Consider the following 22,951-nt stretch of genomic DNA (forward strand, 5'->3'; position numbering starts at 1 on the left):
CAAAGGGAGGCCGCTCCAGTTGGAGCTTTGCATCCAAAGCCCCCGGAAAGCAGCCATGCAGCTCCTTGCCCCCTGCCCTTCACACTCGCCCCTCTGGACAGCTGGACCACAGTCCTTCTCCACCCCCCTGGGCCAGCCCTGATCCACCGCCAATCCGCAGCTGGACTGCCTGCAACCCCTCCCCACCTTGCTGCTTTCGGGGCTGGGAGATTTGCCTCCCTCCAAGTACTGGGGGGCCTCCTCAGCCCGGCTTTGCATTAACCCCTCCAGTTCCTCCAGCTTGCTTGGTCCTCTCCCTCCTGCCTTTGGATCAGCCAAATTTTGGGGGTTCCCCCTTCCCAAGTCCCTTGGGGGCAGAAGCCATCAGGGTTCTGTGTGGTCCCAGGGGCTGGAGGTTTGTATGGGCAACCTGGATGCTGAAGCGGTTTCCTGCATGTGGGGAGAGGCTGTTCCCAGGACGCCTGGAGCCCAGTGGAGATCCGCTTCTGGGCTGGGGGCCTCTTACGCTCCTTTCCTTTCGCCTTTGCAGTTGGCAGGGCCGGCCCAGGGCAAGGCCCAGCCCAGGATGAGTTCCTCCTCGCTGCTGGGGGAGAGCTCCCTCGAGCCCCCGGTGCTGCTGAGCGACATCAAGACGGAGCCCCCCGAAGAGCTGCTGGCGACCGACTGCAACCAGCCTCAGGCCGAGCCGGTGGACCTGTCTCTGCATAAGCCCAAAGGCTCCCTGCAGCCTCCCACCATCCGCTCAGCGCCCCTGCCAGCTGCACCGCCGGCCCCCGTGGTGTCCATGTCCCCTGCTGGGCTGGGCTCCTCGGCCATCCCCGCCGTGCTCTCCCCCGGCTCCATCCTGGCGTCCACGCAGGGCAGTGGCGGGCAGCAGATTCTGCACGTCATCCATACCATCCCTTCGGTCAACCTGCCCAGCAAGATGGGCAACCTCCAGACCATCCCAGTGGTGGTGCAGTCCCTGCCTGTGGTCTACACTACCATGCCCAGCGACGGCGTCACCGCTGCCATCACGGTGCCCCTGATCGGGGGAGACGGCAAGAACGCTGGATCTGGTGAGCTCTGCCTGCCATCTTGCCACTTACCCCGGGACTGGGAAGGGTGGGCATCGGCCTCCCTCCTGCTTCCTGCAATGGGAGCCTCCCTGTTCTGGCCCCCTGGGTGTGACCCATCCAAGCTGGAGGGCAGTTTCTCTGGACCACCAGAAGGGTTCTCTCCTCTCCCTCCCTCCCTCCCTGATCATGTTGGAAAGAGGGGGGGCTGCGAGGCTGGAGGTCTCCTCTGGATGTGGGCTTCTGAGGCCGTGCAGTCCAGGAATGAGTCACCTTTCCTTGGGGGGGGGGCTGAGCAGAAGAGGAATGCTGGGCTTGAGTTGATGCAGCTTGCAGACCTCCCTGAATATGCCCTGCCTTGCTTGGCAGTGGCGGGGAGAAAAATGCCCTGTGAGATAAATAGGCGTGCCCCCCTCTGCACCAAGGACAAGGTTGTCACACTGTGTCTTCATGGCAGAACTTTCGAGGGGGTGGAGTGGAGGAGGTGAGTGTGGGGGGGTTGTAATAGGAGCCCTCTGCCCTGACGTTGGCAAGGGGGCCTGCTGTGGCTCCAACAGGCCGGTCTTCAGTTTCTTGAGCAGCTGCCAGCCTGACCTCTGACAGGCTCTCTGTTCCTCCGGCAGTGAAAGTCGACCCCAGTTCCATGTGCCCCATGGAGATCCAGAGCGACAGTGAGGACAGCGCCTCGGAGAGCGGGCCGGCCTCCTTTCCCGGCCCACAGAAAGAGTGAGTCATGGCCCAGTCAGAAGGGGGGGGCTCCTCCCACGAATGGCCCAATCCTGTTGGGGATGCCGTTCTGGCAGGCACTCCCGGAGCGCCCTCTGAACACTGGCTGTGGTTCTCCAAATGTCTTTGCCAGGCTGTTGGGGGGCAGACCGCCCCGGACGGAGTCGCCTGACCTGAAGAAGAGGCGGACCCACCAATGCGACTTCGAGGGGTGCAACAAAGTTTACACCAAGAGCTCCCACTTGAAAGCACACCGGAGGATACACACTGGTGGGTGCTCGGGGGGACAGGGGCACTGCCCTGCAGCCACACTCTTCTCAGGATCACCCCTGGATTCCTTAATGCCTATTACATGCCAGAGACAAATCCCCCCCCCCGCGGGAGGTGGGATTAAGCAGCCATTAAGAGCCATCCTTTGCCCAAAGCATACTGCCCCTTTTGGCCCCACCGGGTGGCTCCCTCGACCAGGTGGCTCCCTGTGGATGCCCACCCCAAGCCCCTCCCCCTCCTGCTAAAATTGAAGGTGGCTTTTCTGAGCCCGTCTTCAGCCTGCTCTGCTCCCGTGGGCCTGAGACTGCTAGTTCTTCCCCTTGCCCACAAGGCATCCTAGCAACGGATTCGGTCCCTGGATCCTCCCACATACGTTTCCTAGCAACCTGTTCCATCTTTCAGGCTGGAATCCTTTTAGCCAAGTCTCCTAGCAACCCCCTCCCCGCACAATCCCACCTGCTCTCTCCCAAAGCACATCCTTTGCCAGCTCTCTGCATCCCTCTGTCGTCCCTGGAATGCGAGGCCGGCTGGGCTGGCACCCAAACCCATGGCCTCTGGGCTCAAGAAGGTTCCGCCCGGGCCTGTGTCTTCCCTCCTGCCCATGGCACAGACCAGCTGCCTCCCTCTTGCATCGCACAGGTGGTGGGCAACCGCCAGGGGCAAGCACACATTTGCCCCGCACACAAGGGCTTCATTCTGAAGGAGGAAAAGAGGAGGATCTTGAAAAGGCAGCCTACTCTTTCTTCTCCCGCCATGGCCCAGGCTGCCAAAGGGGGGGGGGAGTTGAGGAGAAGGAGGCAGAGACGGAGCATCCAAGCTCTTTGCTGCATCAGCACCAGGCAATCAGCCGGCCAGCTGGCTGCTGCTGCTTTATTTTTATCCCACCGTTATTTGCAAAGAGGCCAGATTTGGTCTTCAGTATTTCCAGTGAAGGGGGTTCTGTCCTTCTGCCCAGGTGTGGGAGGGGGCTGTCTGCCTGCCGGATCCACATCAGAGGCACGAAGGAGCACCTTCCCTTTCTCTGACTTTCCCCACATCAGAAAAGCACAATGACCCTCTGGCTACTGCCGTGGGTCCTCTCGGAAGGCTGGGCCTGGGCCTGGGCCTGGGCCTGGGGGCCGGGGGGGAGAGAGTGGCCCAAGGGAGCCTCTACGCAGCTGAGTCTGTCCAAGGTTGATGTCCATCTCTCTCTGCCCCCTCATCAGTTGTGCTGCAGGGACCAAAATGCACCCAGCACAAATTGGGTGAGTTGTCCCACGCCCGTCCCTCCCTTTTCTCCCTGCAGGAGAGAAACCCTACAGGTGCACCTGGGAGGGCTGCACCTGGAAGTTTGCTCGCTCTGATGAGCTGACCAGGCATTTCCGCAAGCACACGGGCATCAAGCCCTTCCGCTGCTCGGACTGCGACCGCAGCTTCTCACGCTCCGACCATCTGGCTCTGCACCGCCGGAGGCACATCATGATGTGAGCAGGCCTGCATCCCATCAGCCCCTGAAGCAGCTCCCCTTGGTGAGCGGGGCCTCGGCAACCAGGCAGGAGCTACCAACCCAGCGGTTTGCACAGAAAGAGCCTTAGTGCCGTCTGCGCCCCCCCAAAGATTGGTCTTCGGTCTCCGTGGCTGGGCGGCTTCAGGGTCTTGGGAGAATCCAGAGCTCTGGAGCCAAGCAAGGGACACTGGTGGGTTGCTGGAAGAGACGGGTCGTCGTGCAGAGGGGCTCCTGCAGTTGGACTCAGGCCAGGAAACTGCCAAATGGGGGTTCCTTGGGGGAGTGTGTGCCATGCCCAAGCACGGGGACCTTCTCTACGTGGCCAGGTGGTTCCCAGGTCTCGGCCTACACTTCTTGCTCACAGCACAAGAACAGAAATCCCATAATACCAGGAAGTAACCTGTGTGCTGGACAGGGGGGTGGGCTTGGGGTTGATTGCTTTTAACTACACTTTTATGAGCACTGAAACAAAGTCTGTGTCTGAATTCTGGTTTGGAATCCTCTCCCCCCAAGACCCCCCAGGCGGGACTAATTTGCTTCTGGACGGACCAGGAGGGGTGGATGGATTGCGCACAGCCATCCCTTTGCATCGCCCCCTTCGCGCTCAGGACTGCAGCTATCCTCTCAAGAGACACTTTGAATCCAAGATCAACTTTTTTTGAATTTTAAAACTTTATTGCATTTGCGGAAGGGGAAAGGGAGGGGCGCCACTCTGATCAAAGCATGGCAGAGCTGAGCCCCTCCTGTCCACCCAGAGCCCTACTCAGAAGAGAACCTGGCTTGGTGGGGAAGGGGCAGAGGGGGAATGCAGAACTGTGACATCCCCTCAAATGAGGGTGGTGGTGATTCCTACCGGTAATTCTGCCACAAAGTCAGGAAGGGCAGATAAATTTTGAACCTGCTACCTGCAACTGGATGCATTTCTGTATATAGTTCAACAGGGGGCGCTGTGGGGGAGTGGGCTGAGGTGGTCTCCCTGCTGAGATTTTGAGAACTTGCTTTCCTTTCTGTCACTGGTCAGATCTGGGGATGTCCTTCCAAATTGCGTCCCTGTGCAGGTGTGTGTATGTGTGTATGTGAGTGAGGCTGCTGTTATTTGTTGGCCTTCCCAGGTGTGAACTGAACTGGTGGCTCTTCAAGAAGTGGAACAAGTTTTGGGGAGGAAGAAGAGGAGCTTTTCCACCTGTTGGGTGCTGATGCTCACTTTGGAGTCAGAAGGGGGGGAGGAGCAATGGGAGGACGCAGCCCAATGTTGCATTCCTGCACCTGCTGGCCTTTGGGGCTGGGGATTCCCTGTGCAAAGGGTGAGCGCTGCCATGGGGGGGCGCGCACATTGACCAGCTGCTGTCACGTTGAATTGCGGCCGGGACAGGGAGCTGCTTCCAACTCTGGTTCTCCCCCTCCCACAGCTGCCTCCCTGCAGCTGGACCTCCCACACACCCGGTCAGCTGTACTTCTGGGCAACCTGGCTTGTCCTTCTTCTCCGTGGCACAGCAGGGCCTGGTCCTAGGTGGGTCTGTCTCCTCTGACTGCTGCCTCCGGTCCTCCTTGCGTGTCGGGATGGCCTTCCTGCTGCTGCTTCGCCGGAAAAGGAGAGCCCTGGGCTCCTCAGCCTGTGGAGCCAGCCTGCCCAGTTGCCGGTTCTGGCCACGCTCTAGTCAGCTGATCACAAAGGGGGCCTCATCTCGCTGTCCAGAGGAAGCCCCCAATTTCCTCAGGCCTCATCGGGTACCCTGGGCTTCCCAGGGCTGGAAATCTGGGCCTCCCTTCAGGGCCAGGCAGGGGAGGCGCCCCGCTTGCTTTGTTGGTGCATGGTGGTGTCCCTTTTCTACCAGCAGAGGGCGCTGTAGGCTTGTTGGCTTCTCATGTTGGCTGAAGGTGCCTTATGAGTTGTGCCCCCCTCGTGGGGGTCTCAGTTCCCACAAGCCTGGTGGAGCTGGCTCCCTGCGCCTGGTGATCCCCCCCCCGCCTCCCAGAAGAGAAGCTGGAGTTTGCGAGAGAACCATTTTGCTCCGTCCCTCCCGTATGACAAGCTGCCAGCTTTAATAAACAATATTTGGGTTTTGAGATGTTCTACTGCCGCCTCCTGCCTTGGACGGGCATTTGACAAGCTCTGGATTACAGTGCAAGGTTTGGATGGGGCGGTGAGCCCGCTTGATTTTTGAACCCCTTGCAATATTGTGGGTGGTGAGAATGCCTGGTTGGTGAAGACTTTGATCTGCTGTTCCCTTTGATCCCAGGCAGACTGTAGTTAAAACGGCAAAGAAGCAGTAGTGAGATCAGTATTATTATAACTGTGCAGACTGTTGCCTGAAATGCCTGGCATAAAGTGCAGCCCTGCGAAGAAGGCCGGGGGCTCCGAGGTTTCGATCCACTCTCAGCACTGGGGGTGCAGGGCTGAACTTAGGGCCAGTTGCTCTCCCTTTGCTCAACTTGCCCCACAATATTTTTGTGGTGGGAAAAACAGCCTTTGAACTACACTAAGATACAAATGACGCAGAAAATGCGCTGCTGCCAGATAAGCTCATCCCCCACCCCCCATTGGGGGTGCTCCCTTACTCTTGACCAAAGATGGAAATTGGTCATCTTAAATGTTTTAGTTAAAACTAAATGTGGGGAGTCCAAAGAAAATGCATCCCAGCCCTGAATGGTGGGTGGCTCAGAGCCAGAGATGCAAGTCAGCATGGCAAAATTCTCTTCGGCTTTTGACAACTTTGGACTCGCCATCTATGCTCAAAGGACCGAGGTGATGCTCCAGCCTGTTCCTCATGTACCACACGCTGAACTGCAAAGCACGATCAAAGGGCAGAAACTTCAGACAGCAGAGCCATTCAACCCCCTCCCCCCCCCAGCAGCAGCCTGTCCCAAGCAGGGGCCACTGAGACTGAAGTCAAGTGCAGAAGAATTCTGCTTTCCGTCAGCTGCGCTGCACTGGGCAGGAATGTTGAGGAATCAGTCCAGCAACGAAATTGAAGGTCCACAGAGCCCTGAGACTCAGTACACTTCTGCAGGCCTGTGAAACATGGACTGTGCATTGAAGACGCACAAGGAGGCTCAACCTTTTTTACTGGACTTGTCCTTGCAGAGTATCAGGCATCCAATGGCCGGATAAATTACTGGACAGCAGAGTTCTCTCTAGAGCGAGTCTGCCATCCCTCCATTCGGGCTGAGGAGACCAGGTTACCTCAGGAACAGGAATTCCCTGCTGGAAAACGCTCACCTGGAGGGCAGAAGAAACGTTCAAAGATACTTTAAAAGCCTCTCTGAAGTCTCTTGACGTAGGCATGGCCACTGGGAGACGCTAGCACAAAATACCTGGCATGGCCTCATCCACAAGGGCTGTTGAGTTCACAAAATTAGGCACACTGCAGAAGCGCATGTGCGCTGCAGAAGTTTAGAGCCATCAGTGCAACAACTGCGCTATCCGTACATGTGTGCCAGACCATCCCATGCCTGGGCTGGCCTGACCCGTCAGCTTTGGACTCCCCACATTTAGTTTTAACACGACCAGTGGCGCCGAGGCCTTCGTTGACAACAACTGACAAGCAACACCAGCTGCTCAAGGACAGTTTGAGCCCAGCCGAGCCGAGGCTCACCCCTTTATGGCAGGAGCACCTGGGGGAAAGGGGAGGGGGCGTAATTCCCGCAGAGCCAAGGAAGCCAGATGGGCCACTTCATGCTTTCTCTTTATTTATTCTTGAAACAAAAGAGGAGGCGGCAAGTCATTTTTAGGCTCATCTGCCCAGGTGTGGAGGGAACATGGGAGAAGGAATCCCCAGCAGGAGGAGAGGAGGCGTGGGTCTGGGGCAAGTGGGTCAGAAGGGGGATCTGGGTTTGGGAGCCTGAGGGTTGCCCCATCGTCACCACAGGGTGTTTTGCAAAAATGTGTTATGGTGACAACAGCCCTTTTCCATCTGCCAGAGTTCACATGCTCAGATTCAATTTACATATGTAAAAAAAGCAATATCATCCTTTTAGGTTGCATATACAAAAATCTGTACAATTATCTTTCCTATACATAGATACCCCACCTGGGGGGGCAGTTGGTAAGCAAAGCCATAGGAGGCTTTTCTGGGCCAGCTGCTTCCAGCTGTTTCCTCCCCTCCCCTGCCAACATCCCAGCCCCGCCTGCTCCCTGGAGCCGCTGCCCTCCTGCCAGGCCAGAAGCAGCTCTGGTCACCCTTGAAGACCCTTCTTGCCTGGGGGGGGGGCTGCTGGGAGCTCCCCAGCATGGACAGCTGGCCTGGTGGAAGTGGGTGTGTGATTGCCGGGAGAGGTTGGGCAGCAAGGCTAATCCAGGCCCTGCTTGGTCAGCTGAACCCAAAGCGCAGATGGGGAGGGGGGGTTGCATGTTTGGGAACTCGAAAAGTTAACTGGAAATGGCTCAGTGCGGGAAGTGCTTTGAAGAAATATTTGAGTAGCAAAGCAAAAAGGGGTGTTTTCAAAGCAGCAACTGGTCCAGCCTGTTGGTTCAAGATGCCTCCCAAATTCCACTTACAGATGGCTAATCAATATGCCTCAAAAAGGTTTGATCTGCATCCTCAAAAGTTCTGTGTGATTAAGGAGAGGAAATGAGGTTCAGCGGCTCTTTTAGAGAAGGTGATTGAAAAAAGTGCTAAGAATTAAGGCAAATGTTTGCACAAACTTGGAACTTGTTAAAAAGTTGAAAAATCCAATTTCTTCTAAGACTCAATTTTGCAGGATGCCTACCAATTAACCAAGCAGCCACAGTTATGATCCAAAACGAAGCTTTTGAAATCCCATTGATTTTAGCTACACATTTAGCATGTGCTCACTTCACTGAAACCAACGAAACATCCAGGTGGAGAGACACAATCTAGTCAAATGAAGCCCTTTTGAGGCAATCCTGTTCTGGGAAAAGGAACACTCTTTCCCTGCTCCCTGTAAACTGCAAGGATCCCTGACTGGAATGGAAAACAAGACTCCTGCTGCTTTTTGCTTGATGCCACCAGAGAAGCAGCTGGGGTGGGCGCCAGACGGTGAATCCGGGGGACCTTGCCAGGCTCTGGCTCTAGGGACAGGTATGCACTCAAACGTGCAAGCAACATTGAGGAGCCCCAGGACCGGGGCTGCCCTGCTTCAGCAGTCTCTTGCAGAAAAGGATTTGGCACTGAGCTGGCCACGCATGTGCCAGCTGCCACGCAGGGCCTCTTGCCGCCAAAAAAAGCTCTTGGCTGTGCCAGAGTTGGCAAGAGGCTCCAGGCTGGAGTTCCCCAAGGCTGGCGGGGTGTGTGGATGCGACCGTGAAAGGCCAAGTGCCCCGGTGGGCAAAACCGAGGTCAAGAGGGAGGTGCCGACCTTGGAATCAGGCCAGCCTTTAATGCCCCTTATAAGCAGGATCAAAGACAGAGCAAAGAAGGAAAGGATGGCTTCCTCGGCTTCCTCCACAGGGGGTCCAGGCACACCAAGATGTCCGGCTTCCAGAAGCGAAGGCCTTGAGAGGGGGGGGGATCCAGAGATTCCTGGGAGAATTTGTTCTCTACTTTGTTCCTGCTGTCCTGAGTGAAAGTGAGGTAGGGGAAGCCCCCCCCTCTCTCTGGAAAAGGAGCCTGCCTGGCTGGGAACTGTTCCCACTGCTGCCTGAAAGGTCCGTGAACCTGGTGCAGCAAAAGGGAGGGAAAAGAGAAAAAGAGGAACATTTGATGGCAGCCATTTTCCTTCCCTGGACGCAGAGGGTGGGTGCTCAGGGCAGGTTGCGAGGCTGAGGACCCCCCCCAAGGAGATCACCTTCCTCGAAGTGGGAAGAAGCGATTCAACTCCGAGGCAGGCCAGAAGGTTGTGGATGGACATTTAAGAGGTTTTGGCAAAATAATGAAGTTCACTTCCAATTCTTTCTGTTGATAAGGAAGCTGTAGGTGCAAAACATTGGGATTTTTTCCCCTCTCAGCTGCAGAAACAGCAATTTAAGCCACAATTTAATTTGTGCTGCTTTGATCCTTCAAGCAAGCCAAGGCCAGCGATATTCCATGTGTCTTGCAAGAGCTGAGAGTGGCTCAACAGCCAACATCCTTCTGACGTTCCATAGGTCCCACACCTTCCAACGGTCAGGGCTCAACAGGCTGCTTTTATGGAGGCAGAAATAAATAGGGATGTCCTGTTGCGAGCCCAGCCTTCCTTCCTGGGCATCACCAGGTGTCAAAGGCAGAGGTGGTGGCCCCGCGCCTGGCCGTGACCGCCGTGCAGCCGGGGCGGGAGAGAGGGCCACAGGCGGCTCTGCTGGAAGGAGGCTGTGCCTCAGGCCTAGTTCTGGTGCCGCTTCATGTGCAGGGCCAGGTGGTCCGAGCGGGAGAAGCAGCGGCCACAGGCCAGGCACTTGAAGGGCTTGGCTCCGGTGTGCTTGCGGTAGTGTCGGGTGAGCTCATCCGAGCGGGCAAAGCGCCAGTCGCAGCCGTCCCAGCTGCACCGGTAGGGCTTCTCACCTGGGATGAAAGAAAACAGGAGCCTGTCACACACAAGGAAGGCTTGACAGCTGCCCACCCTGCTTCCCCTGGGGGGGGTCTGGGGGGGTGCTGTGTCCACTGACACCCCCCCCCACAGCTCCAAGACGGCTGGTGAGCAGTTGCAGGGAGGGGAGGAGATGGCGAGGGGTGGAACGGGAAGAGCCAGGAAGTTGCTGGCAGAAGAGCCAGGAGTGGCTAGAAAAGAAGCCAGGAATTGGCAAAGGAAGAAGGGCTGAAATTGGCTTGCCCTGTGTAAAAGCTAACCCAGTTCTAAAATGGGGGTTCTAAGGCTGGCCAGGAGAGCCCCCCGGGTGCCCCCTTGGTGACAGGAGTGGGGCTGCTGAACCCACCGGATGCGCACAACTCCCACGGCCCAATCCAGCCGAGAGAAGACGGCGTGTGGCTCTCTTGTCACAGGCAACAGGGCGCATTTGGCAGCCAACCCAGTGCGAGCGACTCCCTTTGGGTGAGGGTTTTTTTGAATCTTGGGGTGGAAGGCGGCCTTCCAAATAAGGCAGCAGCTGCTGTTTACACCCAGTTGCAAATTGCCCCACATTTCTTGTGTGTCTTCAGAGGGAAAGCCGGATCTCTTCCTGTTCATCACCCAGAATATGCTGGTGTGGGGGACATGGGTTGGAGGCAATGGAGCACTCGATACGAGAGATGCCATTTTGCTGTGTTCCATTCCCCCGCTCAAAGGGGCTCCCCAAAGGTCTCCCTCCAGCCCACCCTCTTTCCCAGAGCAGCCATGGAAGGGGATTAGTGATGCCCTGGAACACCCAAGTCCCAGCTGAAGGCCTTCACCGCCGTGTGTGGCAACATCATGGATGTTCTGCGTGGCTCCTTAGTATGTGCCTTGAAGACCATGCCTGCATCTTGGCAGGCAGGTGTTGCCCTTTTGCTCCTGAACCAGCTGAGGCCTGAGCAGAATTTAGCCCAGGTGGAGCCAAAGGAGAAACCTCCAGGGAGTGTTACAGCCTCCCTGTGCCAGTTTGTGCCAACCACATTGGCAGGCTGTTTTCCAGGCTTTGTGAGTCAAAACCATTGTCCCTGGAAGGTCACACTCTGCTTCAAACAATACCCGAGCGAGTTTCCGGGATTGAAACCGAATGTTCGCAATTGTCCCCACAGCAGCTCCTTACCAGGGCAGCCTGTCAGGGCAGCTGCAAACAATGGGCCCTGGAAAAGTGGCTCGGAGGGGGGGGGGCTGAGGGTGGATGTCATTCCCAAGCCTGATGGAGCAAAAAAGAAGACCCTCCTTGTGGTTGAGGGTGGTGAGGGATTCCTTAGCCCCCCCCAAAGGTCTTCTGCACTGCCCTAAGGTCACCATCTTGCAGGGGCTCCAGCCTGCCTCTGTCAGAAGTGCAGAGTCTCCTGCAGCTCTCTTAGGACCTTCCACTTCCTCCATGGCAAATTGTGACAGCCCTTCCGGAGGGTGGCTGAGCTCCTCCTCCAGAGAAGCCACCAGGCCTTCCGACTGCATGCAGGAGCTCCCCCCCTCCCCGCTCCTCTCCTGTGCCGATTCTCTTGATTCTCTTGAGGGACCTTCAGCCACTTGACCAAGTTTAGGCTGCAGACTGAGCCCGGAGGGGCAGTCCCTGGAATTGCATGGCCCTTTGGAATTGCGCCCTCTGTTTGCAGTCAGAGTGGAAGCCTTCCGTTCTCACCCTTCAGCCCCAAAATAGGGCTCAAACTCCAGGGCGGGAAGGGAAGGGGCTGGGTGCTCTTGCTTTGTCCTTCCTGGCAAAGCAGGAAGGGATGGAAGAGAAGGACGTCTCCCTTCCAGGGGCCACAACATGCCCCTGGACAGCTCCTGTTTGCTGCAGCCCTCCCAGACATCAGAGACCGTGTGAGAGTCCAGCCCACCCTCCATGCTGCCCAGTGCCCAGCTCTGCCCTTTGCAGCAGGTGTTTCCAAGGCTCCAGTCCGTGTCTGTTTTCAGAACAGCAGCAGCTCTTGGGAAACGGAACCACCCCCCCTGCCCGCCAAACAAATATTCTCTATCTGAGGACTCAGAAAGATGGTTTGCATTTTGAGAAAAGATCTGCCTCTTGCCATGTCAACTTACCAGTGTGAGTCCTCTGGTGCGCCTTCAGGTGTGAACTCTTGGTGTAAACCTTGGTGCACCCTGGGAAAAATCAGAAGGAAGAATGAATGGCTGGGCACCGAGAGGCTGCTGGCAGAGGGCCCAGATGGAGAAGCAGTGCAGAGACTGGAAGATCAATGGGTGGAGAGGCCGATGGTCCATTGTTAGGCACAGAGCTGCTCCTGAGGGGTTCCGTTCCCTGCCTCTTTTTCTCCCGTCTTCCTCATTGCTAAAGGTGTAATTGGGGTGCTGGCAGTAGGAGGTTTACCTGAAGGCCCCTCCCTCCTTTTCATGAAACCTCTCCTGCTCTGCACATTTTTCAGAGTTTTTGTGACTTTAGTGGGGAGCCCCTGCATTAAAACTAAGGGACCCCCAGCTCCCTAAAATCTCATCCCTACAAGAACTGAATTCAAGGTTAAGAGAAACAACATGTATGGCCTTTGCCCTGAGACAGCCAAAATACTGCTCCAATTTCAGCTACATTGGTGCCAATTGTGCATGGGGGGGGGGGGGGGGGAGATTAGCCAAACTGAAAGGTTGTCAAACTCCTACCAGGATAGTCACAGTGGTGGATCCTTCTCTTCTCCAGTTCTGGGTTGTTCCTCCGGTTGTACTTGGGGCTCGGCAGGATGAGGTGTCCCTGTGTGATGGTCTTGATGGTGCTGGGCCCAGAGGTGATGTGGCCTGGGGGGGGCAGCTTCAGTCCAAATGTGGCCTCGTAGGGGGGTGGAGGTGAAATGGTGTTGATGGGCTCGGGCTGGTTCTCGGGGCTGCCGGGCTGTGAGTTGGGGGGCGAAGGGGGCAGGCTCACTGCTGGGACGGGGTAGAACTCCTCTGGCACACTGAAGCCGCTGAGGCCTTGGGAGGTCGCTGGGAATGATTTGAGCTGCCCTGCTGGCCGCAGGGGCCGGGCAAGGGCTCTGGAGTCCAGCATGGAGCTGCCAGTAGACATGGCTACCCCGTGGATGCTGCTGGTGGCCGTGGTGCCACAGGTGGAGGAGGCCACGGTGATCATCTCTGCGGGGAGCTGGTAGAGCAGGCCCGGCTGGGGGCTGATCGAATGAGGGATTTCGGGGCAGGGCAGTTCTTGCTTGACAAAGATGCTGCTGGTAGCCACAGACTGCGGCACGCTGAAGACGCTGGTGAAGTCTGGCAGAGTCTGGGTTGGGCCGCTGCTGGCAGGGCAGGGCAAGGCAAAGCAGGGGCCGGGCTCCATTTTGATTTGGGGAAAGGGCACAGAGGGCTTAGCAGGCCGGTAGATCCCTGTGCGCAGGTGCGTGGTGTCCGGAAGGATCACATTGATGTTGACACTGTAGGGTGCAGACAGAGGCTTTTCAGTGGAGAAATACTCGTCCACCACGGAGGCGCTTTCCCGGCGATACTTCTTGTCTGCTGCTGTCGGTGTGGGGGGCATTTGGCCAGAGAGGTACTTGTCCATCTCGGTCCGTGCCTGAGTGGAAGCCCAGAAGAGGAATGAACAGTGAGGAAAGAAAGGCCTGAGGTCTCTGTGCAGCTGGCACCCCTCACCCGGGTCAGGTGCCTGATGGCCACCCCCATCCCACATTGGCAGCCGTTGCTGTTGTTCCTGGTGTGAATGGCTGCTGCCCCTAAGCCAAGCCAGCCACTCACAGGCTCCCCCTGCATAGAAAGCCCCCCACCTGCGGACAGAGCTGACCGTGATGTCCCTCCAAAGCTGCATCAGAGGAAGACCTCCATCCAGCTGCAAGGAAGTGTCTTGGAGGCCCCAAATCCCCAATTTGAAGCCAGGGCAGCATCCCAACGGACAGCTGCCTCCTTAGCGTACAACTGTCCTCCCTCACCTTCACTGCTCGCAAGCTCGGGAAAGAAAGTTTTGTTAGGTGAGTGAAAGACAGGTGTGTTGGTGCAATGGCTGCTCAGTTGCCTCTGTTGCCAGAGGGGCATTTGCCAGGTTCCTCTTCTCTAGCCCTGAGGGGGAGCTGTTTTCATTGGAACAGCCTCTCCATCGCCAGCTCCTTTCCAGGCAGTTATTTTTAAACTCAGAAGCAAATACCCGTGGGACAGTGCCAGGAAACTACCCAGAGGCCCAAATGCCAAGCACATCTGGATGAAGGCAGGGCTCCTTGCTCCGAGATGACTGCGAGCTTCAAGGACCCGGCTCCTCCAGATACCCCTACAGCGAGGGGAGCTGGGGAGCACCCGGTGGAAGGCTGCCACCCCCTCTGGTTTTGCACTGTCTTCCCATCTTTCCCATCAGCCATGTCCAGCCATGGGCTGCCCACATTCTCCACAGAGGAGGGGGCCTGTGCCCGTGCCTTCCTGGGTAGATTGGCCCTTGATTATGAGGGCTGCAGAGTACATTTCCTGGTGCCCAAAAAGGAGCCCAGGGATCTGCAAGCCCCAAGGGCTAATTGGGAGGACTGTTGGAAGTATCTTCTTAGTTCAACCAGAAAGGCACCTTTTACATTCTGCTGGTCAACAGGAGAAAATGGCACCAGTTTTCAGAAGGGCATCTAGTTTCCTCTCTCGCAAACAAAATAACGACTCCGCTTCAGAACTGACTCTCCTGCTCTTCCCACTGATGGAGAGCAAAGCGCTCCTCATTCTGTGCTGCTCTGGGACACTCGGCGAGAGATTTGGTTCCCCTCTGGACGTGAAGGCAAAACTAGACTCCTGTTTGCCTTGAGGAGGATTTGAGGGCTGGCCAGCGAGGGCAGTGGGTGATGGTGGGCAAGTGGGACGTTTGGCTCAGGTTTGAGCTGGTCCAGTGGGATACAGGAAGCCCCTGACCTACGTGCACAACTGGAACAGAATTTATTTTGCTAAGCAAGGCGGTTGTTAAGTGGGCTGCACCTGATCGTTTTTGCCACAGTTGTTAAGCAAATCCTGCAATGGTTAAGTGAACCTGACTTCCCCCGTTGGCTTTGCCTGGCGGAAGCGGTCTGGGAGGGTCACAAAGGGCGATATAACGTTATCCCAGGATGATGCAACTGTCATAAATGCAGGACGGTTGCAAGTGCCCAAATTGCTATCCCATGACTGTGGGGATGCTGTGATGGTTGTAAATACCAGGACCAGTCATAACTCAATTTTTCAGTGCCATTGTAACTTCAAACAGTTGCTAAAGGGATGGTTGTTAAGTCAAGGGCTACCCATAATTCTCAAAAGTTTTTGTCAAGTCCTGGAAACGAGGACCTTCTGCCAGGATCCTGATATCCCGTGTTCTACGAGCATCCATCAGCTCACATGTGGCTTTCATTCTTTTGTCTGGGCTGATACCTCTTAATATATGCTTTCTATTAACTTGCAATATCTTAAAAAAATCAGTTGTCTTACAAACCTTCCTAAATAGTTACAAATGGCTACAAGTTTACAGTATATATATATATATATATATATATAAAAACAATAATACCTTTAGGAAAATTGTTACACTTAAAAAAAAATCAAAACAAAGCTAACTAAAAACAAAAAGGAAAACAATCCATTAAACAGAAACAAAGTAGTTAACTTTTTAAAATCCATTGATAAAAAACAGATTTTACAACTGTTCCTTTGTGCCAAACTTTATATCTGTACAAAGCCATCAGAACCCATTTTTCAGCAATACGCTGGAGCAGAAGACACGGCAGTCGGTGGTCTTCCTCTCTGCTGAAGCAAGGCCACTTGAAACCCTGAACCTGGATAGAGGGACTGGAGATGGTGCTGTGGGGCCCCTTGGGGAGACTCCCCGTGTTGCTGCTTCTTGAAGGGGGTGAGGGGGTTTAACACCTTGCACCCAGCACCCTCCCTGGCCAAACATTCCTGGGGATTATCCCACAGAATAGGAGATCTCGGCCTTTGATCCTCTGATTGTGCCCAGGTTCAGCAGATACTGGTGGGGCAAGGTACGGCTCCCGGAGGCAGGAAAGGGTGGGAAGGGAGGCCCCCCCACCCCTGTCAGGACCTCCGTGGGCTCAGAGGCTCCCTCCCCTCTCTACAAAAGTGGCCTTTCAATCTCTAAAAATTGTAAACACATTAAGAGGAAATGCCTGATTTAAAAAATCCATCCTTCTCTTTGCATTCCTTCAAAAGAGGCTGGATTTCAATTGAAAGCACTTATACTTTTTGTTTGGCTCAATGTCAATCTTTATTGTCTCTCTAGTAAAAAATTGACCAGAGTCAATATTTGCTTCTCTGATCATTCAGTCTTGGTATTGACCTCAGATGCAGGCTGGGGGGGGAGGGGTCTGGCTTTGGGCAGTCTTTCTCCTAGAACTCTCTGGGGTGCAGTTCGGGGAAAGAGGGGTGCCTGTCCTGGCCCAGGGGCACCTCTCCAAATCTCACCACACCCGGCAGAGGGACCACACAGCACACAGCCCTCTTCCAGTTTCTGAGGAGGGAAACATTGGCTCTGCCCGCATTTCACAGACCTATCAGGAAATAAGCCTCCATAATAGACCGGGGGGGGGAGGGGGACCGATCCCGATGCTTTCAAGTCACAAAGGTTGTGCCAGGCCTGTCTGATGACGCCAGCAGGCTGCTCAGGGGAAGTGCCACTCCTCTGGAGCTGGGCCTGGCAGTGTCACTCCAGGCTGGGGGGGGAGGGGTATGGACACCGTGAGTCCTCCCCGAATCAAAGCTAAGCCCACGGTTGGGATCAATGGGGAAGTTGAAGTGGGTTAGAGGAGGCTCAGCCTGCTGTTCCTCACCATTGCAGGTAACTGCACGTCCCCCAGCTCACTTCACAGCCAAAAGCCCCCTGAAAACTTCCTTGCTACCCCTAGGACAGAAGGACGCAGCAAAGGACCCTGGAAGCAGGCCCCGAATGGGGGGGAGGGGAGGACTGGCTGGCATCGGCTGAATTGCTTCCTACAGGAAACAGAGTTGCCTCCTCAGCTTGTACGGCATTTCAGTCAGCAACCAAAATGGCACCAGATTTATCATTGCATTAAATTAAATTAAATTACCTGAAATTTATTTCAGAACTTTTCATAATCTTTGGCAATCTAGAATATAAGCCCTTATCCTGTCTTATCTGATTATTGTTCTTCTTGTAATCAACAATCTGAAAAACACCTCATTCTTTTGATCTCACATCCTCATTTTTGATAGGTCATTTCTGGTCAGAGAAATAAAAGTTGTCCTGCGTAGAGAAGGTCAAGTAAGGGAGATTTCACAGTTACCATAAATTTGGAACCTTGAGGAGCAAATTCACCGTCTCTGACAATACCTCCTTTGGACCTCCATCCGCCCTCTTAGTCTACTTGTTGGTTAACTGTGTGTCTACCTGGTCAAGTCAGCCTTGCAACAAAGATGCCAGATGGTCTTAGAGCTCAAACTCCTGAGAACCTTAATAACCTTGGGGATACCATATTATGTGTAGAATGACAAGGGTGTACAGTATATCTAACAGGTCTAGGTAAGAAAATAGAGTTCTTTTGCTATGGGCCACATTTATTTTGAAGATAATATCCCTTCAAAAAAGCTGTTTCAATGGGCCAATGAGTCACGAGATGGCTTGTTTGTGTATGAACCTGTGTTTATTTAGGCACCTGGTTCGCTTGAATGTTTTCCCATCGCTGAAAATCCTACATGGCTGCCTCGACTGACCATGCAGGACCCTGTCTGTGGTGCTTCTTCTGGAATGGAGCACGTGGTTGCTGGCCAGAGGGACAAGCCAGGAATTGAGAAAGACTCTTCCTATGGAAATGTCAGATACCAACTCCTTCTATCCCGATGCATTCATTAATCCAGGCTGCAGTTACAGACCAAGAGCAGATTCTGCACAAAGTCTCTTGTGAACTTCCCTGCCCACTGTGCCTGGAACGTGGGAAGCCTGGGCTGGGCCTCCTCCATGTGCAGCCAAAGAGCAGCCCCTCCATCAGAGCCCCCTCACTCCTGGGAATCCTTGGCGAAAGGAAACTCAGGGCAGGTTTCTTTGCAGGCCTGGATTGACCGCAGAGTGAGTGCTGTGCGATGCACTGAAAGAACTCCAGCTTGGTGGATTCGCTATTATTCTAGTTGCCTGATCCTGAGTGCGAGTTTCCTATGAGATAGTTTATTTTAGAAAAGAGCAGAATAAACTGAACAGAGGGAGGGAAGGTCAACATTTCAGAGGGAAATGGGAAGTTGAGCTGAGGCTGGAAATAGGTTTGTTCTCGTGAGTTTCCAGAAGACAGACTTTGATGTCCTTTGCAAGGGAAAATGCAGCCGCCAACCTCACGGTCACCTTGTTTGGCAAGTAAAACAAAGTCTTCGGTTCACAGATCAAAAGAATTTAGCCAGATCTCCACTCTGAAAGATGCTCTAGATTGTGCATTCCGGGAAACCCCAGGAAGAAGCCTAAAGGCGGGGGAAGCCAAAGCCACCATTCTGCCGGCAGAGCATCCAACGGGGCCTGGGGTGGTCCCTGTACTGCCCCCCCACTCCCATTTCAGGAATAAAGAATATGGCCCCAATCGGGCCCTACTAACTGACATTATGAAAAGTGTGTTTCAAATGGCGACTCAGGTTTGCAGTCTGGGATATTCTAGCACTGGTGAGACAGAAACTGGTGTTCCCCTCCATGAATAAGAAGGATTCCGATTTGTTAGAGGGGGGCACAGTCTGGTGTGACAAAAAGGTGTCACATTCAAGAGTCTCACATTCTCAGAGCTGCCTTCCCTCCAAATGCCAAGAGGGCCCCCCACTTGCCAGGGCCCCTCTCTGCTGCACCTCCTCAGCATTCTCTCTCGAAGACCCGCCGTCTTCCCTGCCAACAAGATGGCGCCAGGAAGCCTTGCACTTGAGGTTAATCATTACCTCGTTTGTTGGACCGACTGAGCAAGAGAAAATGGAGGGAGGATTGGCATAAAATAAATAATTCTCTCAGGGTCGGGGTTGCATACCTCTGAGACAGACATTGCTCTGCAAACTCGAAACTGGAGAGCCAGTTTCTCTTGAAATCAACATTTCTTTTAATGTTATGCAAACAGAAGACAAATTTCGGCATCATTGGAGAAGTGGGCCTGTTTCTGTTCTTCTCTGGGGCCGTTTTTCCGAGAAGGTCCCTTGAGGAGGTCGTCTGATTCTGTCTCCCAGTGGCCCCCACTGAAGAGGCCTCCTCGGGGAGGACGGCAAACCAGCTGCCTCTCCTTTTCTGCATCCAGCTCAAGAATTTAGGATGAGCGGCTGAGAAGCCGAATCTGCTGCCTGGATCAAGTCACCTGCAGGTCACATAGGCCCTGACCCGAACCTCAGAAGCCCTCCCTGAGGTCAGCTGATTTCCACTGAAGTTCCTGCTTGCCCTCCATAGTGTGAGCTGCTGCTGACTCTGCCTAGACCAAGATGGGGCAGACGGCCAGCCCTCGGGGCCTCCATGCCCGGGTGCACAAAGCCTGAGGAGAGCCACCTCCCTCCCATGAGGGCCTCTGGCTTTGACCTGGCCTCCCGTTGCTTGCAGAGAGGGCTGGAGGAGAGTTTCCTTGCACCCCCCATCCACAAACACCAAGCACCAGCTCAGCAGTGGGGAGAGAGTCTTCCCCACGTGCACAGTAACAGCACAGCCTCCAGCCTGCCTTTGGCCTGGCCCTACAAAGCATGCCTGACGGCCTGTGTGTTCCTTTCACACATTGGAAGGAAGCAGCAAAGACGGCCAGCATCTTTGGCCACATGGGAGAATCCGCAGAGGTGGGCCAGGGGGGCTCTCTGCCTCCACCTCTTGATCCAGCCAGCCATCTCGGGGGAGGAGGGGGAGGAGGGGGGGGCTCACAGCTGGGAAATCTCAAGGAGAATTCCACTCCTGTGTTTTCCAAAGGCAGCAGCCCAGACAGCAAGAACGGCACGTAAGCTCAGTGGGGGCTCTTCCTTGGAGCAGCGTTTTGGCTCAGAAATGCCCTGCAGGCACCTGGCCAGAGAACGCCCCCCCTCTCTCTCTCAAGGCCCCCACCCTTCCCACAAAGGAAAACACCCCAAAACACCCCAAGGAGCCTCCCTTGCTGGGGAACATTCCCACCATAAAAAGCAGCACCCTGGAAACCTTATCCCTGTCGCAACAGAACAAAGCCAAATTCAGGCCCCTCTTTCTCAAAAACTTTCATTTTCTTAGTGGCTTGTTTCAGTCCAAGCTGATCTATTGCCTGCTTGTACACAAAAACTGATTTACAGTTCAGGCTGGCTCCAGATCCTGTATAAAGTTTGGTGAACCACAGACGTTTCCAACAGCCTAAAATCTCCAGCAACTTTTCTGCCTTATAGCCACCCCAAATCCATAATTACATGGAAAAGAAGAATACGGTCAGTTCTGAATCTTTCTGATAGTTGATCTCATCAACCTTTCTGATTAAAGCAGCAGCATTAACTTTACAAAAGAATGCTTTTCTGCCCATCCCAAGTACAACAGAATACACGTGATGCCCAGAAGTTCCACACTTCTCTTACCTGGGCCAAATCCTGTGGATTCTCCGAGATTCGTACGGGTGGTTTGATATCTTCAAAGACGGCCATGTCATCACTGGATTCCCTTGCCATCGCAACGGGCTTCAAGGGCGTAAAGGCTGCACTTTCCTCGGAGATTGGGGAGCTTATGACAAGCCCACCACCGCTCATCCTGTTTGCGTGCCCCTCTCCCACCTTGCTGAGTTGCGAAACCCAAATCAGAGAGGAAAAACAAGTTTTTGGAAGGGCAACAATCAGGCGTTCTGAGGCATGCCTGCTGTTCCTGATCTTGAGGAATCCAGGTGCTCTGTAGCCTTAAGAATCCCAATCTGCCTCAGAAAATCTTCACCTGTCCTGCAGTGGGAGGTACTCCCACCTGGCAAAGGCTGTGGCAGGCCTCCCCAGCCAATTGGGGAGGAAGCGAGCGCCACTCTAGCCAATGGCAGAGCCAACGGCTTCTTCCTTCAGGCAACACAAGACACAATGCCTAGTGGAGAGCGAGTGAGCCAGGCGGCCGGCTGGGGTTGTGGCCCTCAGCCGTGTTGCACGGAGGGAAGAGGGCGAGGGGTGCCTGCCAGGAGCTTCTAGGGGGAACGGCTAAGTTGCAGTGCGCAAGATCCTTTGCGAGCCGTCCCCGCCCTGGGCTTATCTGGGCCATCTTGCCATTGTCTTCCAGCCCAACTGCTCCGTGCCAGCTGTGGGTTGGGGTAAAAGGCCACTGGGCCTTTCAAATGGCTCCCCTCTGATCTCTGTCCTCAGCCCAAAGGCCTAGTGCTAGAGAGCCCCGGTGGTGAGTCTCGGATGCCCCAAAGAACTGTGCCTACGAAGACGCGTCCTGCCCCTTTCAGGGGTCTATCTGCAGGCAGTTGGGCAGCCAGGCGGGCCCGATATCCTGGTTTTTGGGTGAGGCTGGGCTCTCTTGGCTAGCCTTGCTTTGCCTTGCCACAGATCTGAGCTCCTTCCCTTGCTTCCCCCCCGTCCAACGGGCAAGGCTAAGGGCCCAGGACCTCACCGGGTCAGGGGCTGATTTTACCAGGCAGTGAAATCAGGATGGAAAAAGGCAGCGGTCCCTGTCCTCTGACGGCCACTCCGCAGCCATGGAAAAAATGCCTGATTCCAAAATTAACTGGCCAAGTCCAGAAAAAGTCCACGTTTCAAAATGAGAACAATTGTGGATTTCAGTGTTGTTACAAGAGTTTAGCTCTTATCTAGTTGCTATTTTGCAGAAGGATAAAACTCATTGTATGTGCAAGGCCAAAGAAGAGAGGAATTGAAAACAGACATTTTATATGATTAACAGGCCTGAAAGTGCAGTGGGACCACAAGAGAGTTTTTTTTAGTAAAATCTGGGATTGATTCATAGACCTCGTGATTTACTTTAAATTCCTTTTCTGATTTTCAGTTTGGAAATTCAGCTCTCTACATCTATAATTGGGGGGAAAAGAATACGTATACGTTTACACATATAGGTATATAGGGAATTGTTTGAAATCCTGAGGAGTAGCCATTTGTGGGGGAAGGATGGTAGAGAATTTCAGACCGATAAATGCAAGATTGGGGAATGGGGCTGTAAACAATCTGGAAGGAGACTGTTTACAGACCTTCTTTATTTCTTTGTCAAACTGGATGAAGTCAACAGACCGAGCTTTCCCGTCTGAAAAGGGGAAAGGGATGAATCTGGATACATTTGGGGGGCCTCTGGACAAAACCAGCCTTTCCCCTTGGAGATTTTCAGTGCAGTCCTCTCAGCAGTTGCTTGAAACACGATTGTAGAGGAGGAACGATCCGATCCTGCACAAGGGACCAAGATCAGAAAGAGAGGCAGGAAGTAGAGACCTCTGAGCAGACAAGCAGCTGAGGGTCTTTGCAGGCTCTTCTGCTCACCCTGCGGAACCCATCAGGGTCCATGTTGCTGAGGAAGGTGGAATCCAGCCTTGGAAAAGGCCTTGCAGGCAACACCAGCTTGGAACAACCCGGGATTCCAGCATCCCCACAGGTGACCGTCCAGCCCGTCGCCTCCCTCAACCATCTGGAGCTTTGCCACCCTGCTCTTAATGGCAGCGACGTCTCTCGGCCTTTCCCAGACGAGGGGCTGGGGCTCCACCCAAACCGATTCTCTGTCTTTTCCCTGGGTCAGAGAGTAGAAAAAGCCCAAAGCCTCTCCAAGCAAGGGGGGTTTCCATACTAGGCCCTCCGGCTGAACATAGGGGCAGCCCTGTGCTCTGGGTGCAAAAGATGAGGCTGCAAAGTAGGTGTCCATATAGGTGAGGTCCCCGGGACCCTTAACATCTGCCGAAGGTGGCCAACTGCTGCTCCTACCCACTTCAATGCAACTTCGCATCCCCTGGAGCACTTCTGAGGAGGAAGAATGTTTTTCTGCCCATACTTGGAAGAACAGCAGCTCAGGCCCTCCATCAACAACAGCTGCAGTTGGGGGGCACCTGAAGCGCAGAGACCTATGGCAGCTGCCAAAGATTCCTGATTCAGTTTT

The 22,951-nt window shown here is 54.5% G+C and overlaps 2 protein-coding genes across 2 annotated transcripts; one reads left to right on the forward strand and one right to left on the reverse strand.

The window, feature by feature from the left end:
• The first annotated feature begins 565 nt into the window (after positions 1-565).
• KLF8 (Kruppel like factor 8) lies at positions 566-3,545 on the forward strand. Its single transcript, XM_015832488.1, is given in 4 exon segments — positions 566-1,058; positions 1,679-1,796; positions 1,930-2,051; positions 3,337-3,545. Coding segments are annotated over 4 exon segments (915 nt in total). The 3' UTR covers positions 3,519-3,545.
• Positions 3,546-9,798: 6,253 nt separating this feature from the next.
• LOC107303274 (Krueppel-like factor 5) lies at positions 9,799-20,650 on the reverse strand. Its single transcript, XM_015832489.1, has 4 exons — positions 20,464-20,650; positions 12,637-13,534; positions 12,067-12,126; positions 9,799-9,977 (listed from the first exon to the last, which is right to left on the reverse strand). Exons 1-4 carry the CDS (start codon positions 20,629-20,631, stop codon positions 9,799-9,801), a joined length of 1,305 nt encoding a protein of 434 aa, XP_015687975.1. The 5' UTR covers positions 20,632-20,650.
• Between the last annotated feature and the right edge of the window lie 2,301 nt (positions 20,651-22,951).

The sequence above is a fragment of the Protobothrops mucrosquamatus genome, unplaced genomic scaffold (genome assembly GCF_001527695.2).
Source record: "Protobothrops mucrosquamatus isolate PMUCROS unplaced genomic scaffold, P.Mucros_1.0 scaffold4, whole genome shotgun sequence".
Classification (NCBI taxonomy): domain Eukaryota; kingdom Metazoa; phylum Chordata; class Lepidosauria; order Squamata; family Viperidae; genus Protobothrops; species Protobothrops mucrosquamatus.